At 40.4% G+C, this 9,480-nt stretch overlaps 1 protein-coding gene across 2 annotated transcripts; it reads left to right on the top strand.

The window, feature by feature from the left end:
* The first annotated feature begins 1,017 nt into the window (after positions 1 to 1,017).
* LOC139557672 (hepatocyte nuclear factor 4-alpha-like) lies at positions 1,018 to 8,454 on the top strand. Of its 2 annotated transcripts, none has more exons than XM_071372761.1 (10): positions 1,018 to 1,171; positions 2,674 to 2,848; positions 3,161 to 3,255; positions 3,934 to 4,040; positions 4,229 to 4,384; positions 5,595 to 5,682; positions 6,462 to 6,614; positions 6,846 to 7,082; positions 7,460 to 7,582; positions 8,071 to 8,454. In XM_071372761.1, the coding sequence occupies exons 1-10, from the start codon at positions 1,084 to 1,086 to the stop codon at positions 8,211 to 8,213; spliced, it is 1,365 nt and encodes a 454-aa protein (XP_071228862.1). In that variant the 5' UTR covers positions 1,018 to 1,083; the 3' UTR covers positions 8,214 to 8,454. The 2 variants fall into 2 exon arrangements, with proteins under 2 accessions (XP_071228862.1, XP_071228861.1); XM_071372760.1 differs by having other exon boundaries at positions 3,161 to 3,285; positions 8,071 to 8,361.
* The last annotated feature ends 1,026 nt before the right edge of the window (positions 8,455 to 9,480 follow it).

Genomic DNA, 9,480 nt, shown 5'->3' with positions numbered 1-9,480 from the left:
TGCATTCCAGGTGACTACCTCATGAAGCTGGTTGAGAGAATGCCAAGAGTGTTCAAAGCTGTCATCAAGGCAAAGGGTGGCTACTTTGAAGAATCTCAAATATAAAATATATGTTGATTTGTTTAACACTTTTTTGGTTACTATATGATTCCATATGTTATTTTAAAGTTTTGATGTCTTCACAATTATTCTACAATGTAGAAAATAGCAAAAATAAAGAAAAACCCTTGAATGAGTAGGTGTGTCCAAACTTTTGACTGGTACTGTAGGTCTGAATCCAGACTGTTGGCAGGCCCCCTCATAATGCATTACTTCCTGTTGACCTGCACCTCTCTTCACTTTGAGTATACATTTGATTAAGACATTTAGCTAAAATGCTAAAATAATCGGTGTGCTTTCAGATTGCAATAAGAATCCATATGATAAGATGCTTTTTTGGTGCTGAAGGCGTGGGGTAAGAGTGTCTTGGCATTCTTTGGATGGCCTACAAGTTGAGCTTCCAATTTTTTGGTCAAAGCCATCAGTTATCTGATGGACAACTGGTTTAAACTGGCAGGAAACAACAAGAGGTGATGTCAAGCAAGTAAAGCACAATGATTTGGCTGAGATTCAACATTTTATGTCTCTCATAGTATAATTGTTGATCTATTACTGACAGCACGGTGGAAAGAGAAAGAAGGAAGGCGAGAGAGAGAGAGAGAGAGAGAAGGGAAAATATTGAGAGTTCCAAGTTATGTTATCTTTGAGAAAAAACAACTGTGATACACCAATAGAGGAGTCTAGTTAAATATCAACTTGACATTCACCCCACCCCTCCTCTAGTTAGCAGCCTAACTGGGAGGAGGCTCCTCCTGTCAGTCACAACCAGGCTCCTCATGGCCTCCTCCTCCGGAGCTCTGGAGGAGAGACTGTCCCCATCGCATACTCAGCGGTATCTCTATCTACCTTTATGAGGAGGAGCTTGGCCAAATATGGGAGAAGGGGGAGGAGGGGTGCAGGGGGGCACTTAGCCTCTTGGACAAATCTTTTTCCCCACTGTCAGGTAGCTGAGAGGGAATTTGTTTGTCCAAAGAACTAGTAGACATGGATATGGCAGACTATAGCGATGCCCTGGACCCAGCCTACACCACCCTGGAGTTTGAAAACATGCAAGTGCTCTCCATGGGCTCAGGTGAGTCAGAGTCACACATTACCTGGTTGAACTTTGAGACTTTTAGCTATTAAACTGGTCTTCTGTAGCTCAGTCGGTAGAGGATGGCGCTTCAACACCAGGATAGTGGGTTTGATTCCCAGGACCACCCATACGTTAAACTTTTGGACAGGTCAGTTGTGGACGGAGGGTTTTAGTTGTTGTTATCAAGAGCAGCTGTCAGTTGTCCATCTTGTATTGGATGCTAATAGATGATAATGTGCTTCTTTCCTGATAATATTATCCCCTCTTCTTGCAGTAGTAAAACATTCAGGGGTTTTGACACAATGCATCTGGATAATTTGGTGGTGAAACAACCATTTGGTAGAGAATTACCTTCTCCTGTTGTAACATGTACATTGTTATGGTATAGTGGTCATATTTCACTTAAGATAGAATTACAACGAATAGATATTCATACAATGCGATAGTGATTTAAGAGACATGGACATCTCTCTCTTGTTACCTACACCTATGCTATGCATTTTGAGGTCCATAAAATGAGAAAAACATTTCACAGAGTTGTGTGACAGCATGATATATGATTTTTGAAAGTGAGAAATTGTCCTTTCTAGTCTCCCATGACATTTGGCTGTGAACCTGATTCTAAAATGAAACAACTTCCTCGCAGGATGAAAAAGCAATGACCCTTGAAAGACAATTATATTGCATGGCCAATATCATCTTTGATATGCCTTAATTATTGTACTGTTTAATCCTCACAAAATTCAATTGTTTTATGATACTTAAACAGCATACAATACAGTGTGTCGTTTATTTCTACTTTAGACGTTGTTACTAGTTTAATTACAGCTTTACTGCACAGGTATTAATAAGAGTAACTTAATGTGAAGTATAAGCAGTATAAGAGTAACCAGCAATGCCACTGACTTTAATGTAATCACCTGATGCAGTCAACCAATCAATGTCGCTCTCACCTTTTGAAATGAAATGAATCAAAATATCTGTTTTCTTTGACAGTATGTTGGTTAGTTAGTTAGAGGGACAATAGTGAATGACCTAAGTTATATTCAGTCAATATATTGATTATATTAGTCAATAAATGAGGACTGAGAGCTAAGAGTAAAAAAAAAAGAATACATTTTTCACATTTGGTAGAAAAACATTCTGGTTAAAGTAACAAATTATTTAAATGAATGACCTTTCCTCTAGTTCTCTCAAACTGTTGACCACTAGTCATTCCATAACATCCATCCCTATACTCGCTCAGGTTATCTTCCACCAACATAGCAATTCATTATTTAATTACTTTATATAGCCCTCATAAATATCTATTCATTTTGATTTTGGATCACATTACTGCACATATCCTCTATCTCATGTCCAACATTGATGGCCCAAAGAGCCCCTGACTTGATAAGGAATATCTCTCTCTATCTCTCACTCCATACTCTTAAGCATAGGGTGATACGCACATCTAAAATATACTGTATAAAATATGTCTTTATCCATTGTTGCTTCAGACTCCTCGCCGGCTGAGAGTGCCAACATGAATGCAGCCAACCACCTCGGAGCGGGCACCCTGTGTGCCATCTGTGGGGACAGGGCCACGGGCAAACACTATGGGGCCTCCAGCTGTGACGGCTGCAAAGGCTTCTTCCGTCGGAGCGTTCGCAAAAACCACATGTATTCATGCAGGTGAGGTTTAGGCCAATATTACACACAAGAGCAAAGACAGTGACCATCATATCCTTGGGCATTTACAATAAAATACTATTAAATTCAACAAGTTTTGGGATTGGGATACAGTACCTGTGCATAGATGGGGTGTTCATTGACAGTTGCAATATCAAACTGGTGTAGCTAGGCCTTGAGAGAAAGTGATAACTAATAGAGTTCAACCTTCTACAGTAAGTTACAATAGCACTGGCATATTCAACAAGAGTCTTCTAACTGCAATCTACTCAATAAACCCTTAATAATCAAGCCCTATTCAAACTCACTTCCCAGGTTCAGCAGACAGTGCATTGTGGACAAAGACAAGAGGAATCAATGCAGATACTGTCGATTGAAGAAATGCTTTCGAGCTGGCATGAAAAAAGAAGGTATACAATTCATTCAACTTCATTCAAATGGTAATTAGAATTAAAGAATGACAACATTGAGCGAGGCCTATGTAGCCATATTGTGTTATTACCTATTATACTCAGTCTCTACACAATGTGATGACACTAGCAGTTATGATTTAATCATCTCTGGTAAGGTATATCCTAGAACTAGAACATTCCATTTTTATCAGCCGGTCGCTATCGTAGAGTTGTAGAGAGGAGCAGAGCCATTGGGACTGCTCATGGCTCAGAGTAGGGTATGTTGCAAGAGCCACGAGAGCAGCACTTTGTTAATGTTCACTCCATGTTTCACTGAATTCTATGACCAGCTTATGCTGAGCGAAAACTTTGGTGAGGGAGTTATAGCCACACATACTAATAAACACATCAGCCCTGGGAGAATGTTTTCTCCCAATGCTGTTCTGAGTCAATGCTAATAACCCACTAGGAACTATGAATGACTGTCAGATAATCTATGCACCGTTTATTACATGTGTTTGTTTTTTTTACTGCATATGGAATGGCATATTTGAGTTGAATGACTTTGTAGGTTTGTGAAGTGAGTTAGAGTGTGTCTGAGAAAATGGGGAGTGCTTTGACTAAACCATTTCTAGTGAACAATAGAGTATTTATTCTATTCTGATAGCCGCGGTTTATGTTTCTATTGTTTCTCAGCTGTACAAAACGAGAGAGACAGAATCAGCACTAGGAGATCTAGCTATGAAGACAGCAGTTTACCATCTATCAATGCACTTATCCAGGCAGATGTACTCTCAAGACAGGTAAGGCCCATGGATATGGCTTTTTCGATCGAAATCATGTAAGCATTTAAAACTCATTTTTAATTGCCCCAGAGGTTGTACTGAATAGAATTAAATGGAATTTAATTTATTTTGCTTAAATAAATTATGTTTATAATTTGGCTATGAATACATAGGAGACTCATTCATTTTTAATTCTGTATGTGTAGATATCCTCACCTGGACCTATACTGAATGGTGACATCAGGACAAAAAAGATAGCGACCATCACAGATGTGTGTGAATCAATGAAACAGCAGCTGCTGGTGTTGGTGGAATGGGCCAAGTACATCCCTGCGTTCTGTGACCTGCCACTGGATGACCAGGTAAGGTTACATTAGATTTAACATTGACAGACTAGGTTAGACTAAACCATACTACTCTCATTCAGGGCTATTGCACTTTAGGGGCTGTTTTTTCCTGGACTAAAAAGCATGCAATATAAGGCCAGAAACCGGTCTGATAATGACATTATTGGGATTCTTAAAAATAACAACTTGAAGGTATGTGTCCAGGGAATATAAAGCTCTTCAATCAGCATTTTGAGTATGGAGTGCTGCTGCTATTTTTTAAGACCTCCGAATCCAGTTAGAATATGATGAGCTAGTTTGATAGTTGTATCTCTGATCAGAACTATTCCAGAATCATTAACACCGTGACAACCAGGGCTTTGGTAACTGATTTGCTGATGTTGAATTAGTGAGGGATCCAGCAGGTGTATCTTCACACACTTACTTGACTCTCTCTCTGTGAGAATCTCTGGTTAGCTCTTCAGTGACCTTAAGGGTGGTATGAAAGGTTACTTGTTTAATGGTTAGGTATGATTGGCAGATGTGATGTAATATTTCCCATGTCTTATCAAATTGGGGCTCCCGAGTGGTGCAGCGGTCTAAGGCACTGCATCTCAGTGCTTGTTCAGTGTTCATTCTTAATATAATAAAGGATGTACGCATACCACGCTGCGCCTTGGTCCGATTCATACGACAGACACCCTGGTTCGAATCAAGGCTGTATCACAACCAGCCGTGATTGGGAGTCCCGTAGGGTGGCGCACAATTGTCCAAGCGTCGTCCAGGTTGGGCCGGTGTAGGCCATCATCGTAAATAAGAATTTGTTCTTAACTGACTTGCCTAATTAAATAAAGGTAAAACATTTTTTTTATTAAAATGTAAATGCATTGTTTCATAGAGAAGTTCAGAGGCTGTGTTTTTCTGCAAGACAGCTTCAAGGTTAAAGCTACTCACTGGGCACAGACGTCAGTCAGTTCAACGTGTAGTTTGGATTTACATTTGGTTGAGTTGTCAAGTAATGTGAATTCAACGTGAAATCATAAATTCACCATGTCATTGGATTTCGGTAAACATTTCTATGCAAAAAATACAAAATTCCCTTACGTTGATGACTTTTTTCAAATCCAATCTGTCTTTGACGTTGGATTCAACATCAATTTTTTTTATTAAAATGAAATGGAAACAACGTTGATTCAACCAGTTTTTGCCCAGTGATTAATAATGAAAAGGCTTTCCTTTATTTCAGGTGGCATTGCTGCGAGCCCATGCAGGAGAGAATCTTCTGATTGGAGCTGCAAAGAGGTCTATGTTGTACAAGGACCTCCTGTTACTAGGTAAAGTCAAGATAAGATATTAGCTACTGTACACCATCTAATTGCTCCAGGGTCATCATTAATAATGGTAGACCCTGGCCGTGACCCCATTCTCCGAAGGTGTCTCAGATGGATTTGGTGTCACGCTCTGACCTTAGATATCTATATTTCTTTATATTTTGGTTAGGTCAGGGTGTGACGAGGGTGGGTATGCTAGTTTTTGTATTGTCTAGGGTTTTTGTAGTTCTAGGGGTTTTGTAGGTAGTTGTAGGTAGTTGTATGTCTATGGTGGCCTGATATGGTTCCCAATCAGAGGCAACTGTTTATCGTTGTCTCTGATTGGGGATCATATTTAGGTAGCCATTTTCCCTTTTGTGTTCGTGGGTTCTTGTCTATGTGTAGTTGCCTGTCAGCACTCATTTGTATAGCTTCACGTGTCGTTTTGTTATTTTGGTTAGTTTGTTCAGTGTTCATTCTTAATATAATAATGTACACATACCACGCTGCGCCTTGGTCCGATTCATACTACAAACGTGACATTTGGTATATGCAAAAATCACATTTCCAATTAATGCATGCATATGGTAACTGATACACACTTGTAAAAATATAAGCACACACCAAAGTAATATTATTATTTTTATAATTACATCATGTCATATAATAGTTATGTAATATAATAGACTAGTTATATAAGAGTTATGCTAGCAATATGATATTTGTTTGGGAGGGGGGCAAAATCGTCGAAAAATCACAGTGATTCGGTATACATGGCATTTATTGGTTTCTGTTCCTTATAGGAAATGACCACATTATTCCCCGGAACTGCCCGGAGATGGAAGTGTGCCGGGTAGCAGTGAGGATTCTGGACGAGCTAGTGCTGTCCTTCCAGGAACTCCAGATAGATGACAATGAATACGCTTGTTTGAAAGCCATTGTTTTCTTCGATCCAGGTATTACATGGAACACAACGTCACTTTTAAAATGAACAGCCTATCATCTGATTCAAACAGTGAGACATCATATGAAGCATTCTAGGACAGTAACATTTATGTTGCAAAACAAAAAACGATGTAACCAGTGAGAAACTAAACTAGTGACTAAGAATGCCTGTTATATGAGCAACGTGTCCAGGCAGTGAGTGACCAAGCTGTTGACCAAATGCCTACTCTCTCCTGCTCCAGATGCCAAAGGTCTGAGTGACCCAGGTAAGATCAAGCGGATGCGGTACCAGGTTCAGGTCAGCCTAGAGGACTACATCAACGACCGGCAGTATGACTCCCGGGGACGCTTCGGAGAGCTGCTCCTGCTGCTGCCCACACTACAAAGCATCACCTGGCAGATGATCGAACAGATACAGTTTGTCAAACTCTTTGGCATGGCCAAGATTGACAACCTGCTCCAAGAGATGCTCTTAGGAGGTTAGACATCTTGATATTGTTACAAAGAAACTAAAAAGTCTCAATCTATTGCCAAAAGTAATGCCAAAATAATTATTGTTGGCTAGAGAGGTTTACACTCTTCAATAGGATAGAATGCTAGTTGGTTATTTTTACATTTAAGTCATTTAGCAGACGCTCTTATCCAGAGCGACTTACAAATTGGAAAGTTCATACATATTCATCCTGGTCCCCCCGTGGGAATTGAACCCACAACCCTGGCGTTGCAAGCGCCATGCTCTACCATGCTCTACCAACTGAGCCACACGGGACCTGTTATCATACTCTATTACCAATGGACAGTGAAGGAGGAAATTAACTGTTTGGGGGGTTTGTGTATGTTGTGTTGTTTTCCTCAGGTTCTGCTAATGAGGCACATCACACACCTCATTCTCTGCATCCACATCTGGTTCAGGAACACCTCAGCAACAATGTCATCGTTTCAAGCAACATGGCTACTTCCATCCACAATGGCCAAATCTGTGAGTATCAATAACTACATGCCAGACCAAATGTTCAACTCTAAGTGTTGGTTCCCCAGAGACAGATTAAGCCTAGTTCTGGATTAAAAAGCACTGAAAGCTATGTCCGGGACACTGACCCCAAAATTAGCCAAAAAATACTTGAGATTCTCAACCAACAATGAGCTCAGTGGCATCAATCCACTGCCATGTGCAACAGAGTCAGGTAGTTGGAAGGACACACAAGCTTGGCAGAATAATCCACTAAGAAGTTATTCAGAGAGACTAATCAGGCTTACTTTGTCAAAGAAAGCGTCTGTTATTTTTTATTAACATTTTTAATGCCCTCAGAAAATTTCACAAACGTACTTATTCCTTGTCTGAATATATTCATATTTTTTTAAGTAATGTCATGCCACAAGGTAAATACGTTGATTTGTTTGTTAACCTGACTAGCTGCATAGTTTAGTGGATTCCTCCACTAATTGATTATTTCTGGTTTGTTGCAGCCACTCCTGGAACCCCAATCCCCTCTCCTCCCACAGCCTCCAGTTCAGAACACTATAAGATGGCTCAAGGGGTTATAGCCACTGTGCCCAAGCATCCTATCTCCATCCCTCAGCTCACCATCACCAAGCAAGAAGCCATCTAACACAGAACTGGACCCCACAAACCCATCCGACAAAGCATTTACAATTTTACCATCTTCGCTAGCATCTCTGTTTCTCTGTAAACATGCTCAGTAGAAAGGTGCAACAACAATTCTCACATGTGAGAAATACATATTTTCAAAAAATCTCAGGGAGTGTACTATACAGTTGGGATACATTAGTAAACTAACCCCCACCTGAGGTACAGTACCTACGGTAGGCCTACTCATATTATTGCATGTAGTATCAAGCTGAAATTGCAAACGGCTAGAACAACGTCATTCATGGGCAATATGATACAGTATGCTCTTTGACATACAGTACCAGTCAAAGGTTTGGACACACCTACTCATACAAGGGTTTTTCTTTATTTTTACTATTTTCTACATTGTAGAATAATAGTGAAGACATCAAAACTATGAAATAACACATATGGAATCATGTAGTAACCAAAATAGTTGATGACAGCTTTGCACACTATTGGCATTCTGTCACGCCCTGACCTTAGAGAGCCTTTTTATTTCTCTATTTGGTTAGGTCAGGGTGTGATTTGGGTGGGCATTCTAGTTTGTCTGTTTCTTTGTTGGCTGGGTATGGTTCCCAATCAGAGGCAGCTGTCTATCGTTGTCTCTGATTGGGAATCATACTTAGGCAGCCTTTTTCCCACCTGTGTTTGTGGGTAATTATTTATTTTCTGTGTGTGCCACGGTTGCGTCACGTTCGGTTTCTGTTTACCTATTTTTTGCGAAGGTTTCACTTTATTAAAGATGTGGAATTACCCACCACAAAAAGACCAAGCAGCGTGCACCAACTTGGAGGACGAGCTGGACCGGGGAGGAGATTATGACAGGGAGTTTGAAGACAGTGAACGTGACACATTCGCTCAACCAGCTTTACTTGGAATGCTTTTCCAACCATCTTGAAGGAGTTCCCACATATGCTGAGCACTTGTTGGCTGCTTTTTCTTCACTCTGTGGTTCAACTCATCCCATACCATCTCAATTGGGTTGAGGTCGGGTGATTGTGGAGGCCAGGTCATCGGATGCAGGACTCCATCACTCTTCTTCTTGGTCAAATAGCCCTTACACAGACTGGAGGTGTATTTTGTGTCATTGTCCTGTTGAAAAACAAATGATAGTTCCACTAAGCACCAACCAGATCTGATGGTGTATCACTGCTGTCCTTTAGTAGGGGTTTCTTTGCAGCAATTCGACGATGAAGGCCTGATTCACGCAGTCTCCTCTGAACAGCTGATGTTGAGATGTGTGT

Source organism: Salvelinus alpinus, chromosome 28, assembly GCF_045679555.1.
Source record: "Salvelinus alpinus chromosome 28, SLU_Salpinus.1, whole genome shotgun sequence".
Lineage (NCBI taxonomy): Eukaryota > Metazoa > Chordata > Actinopteri > Salmoniformes > Salmonidae > Salvelinus > Salvelinus alpinus.
The sequence above is the reverse complement of the archived record's forward strand: the minus strand, read 5'-3'. Positions and strand labels throughout refer to the sequence as shown.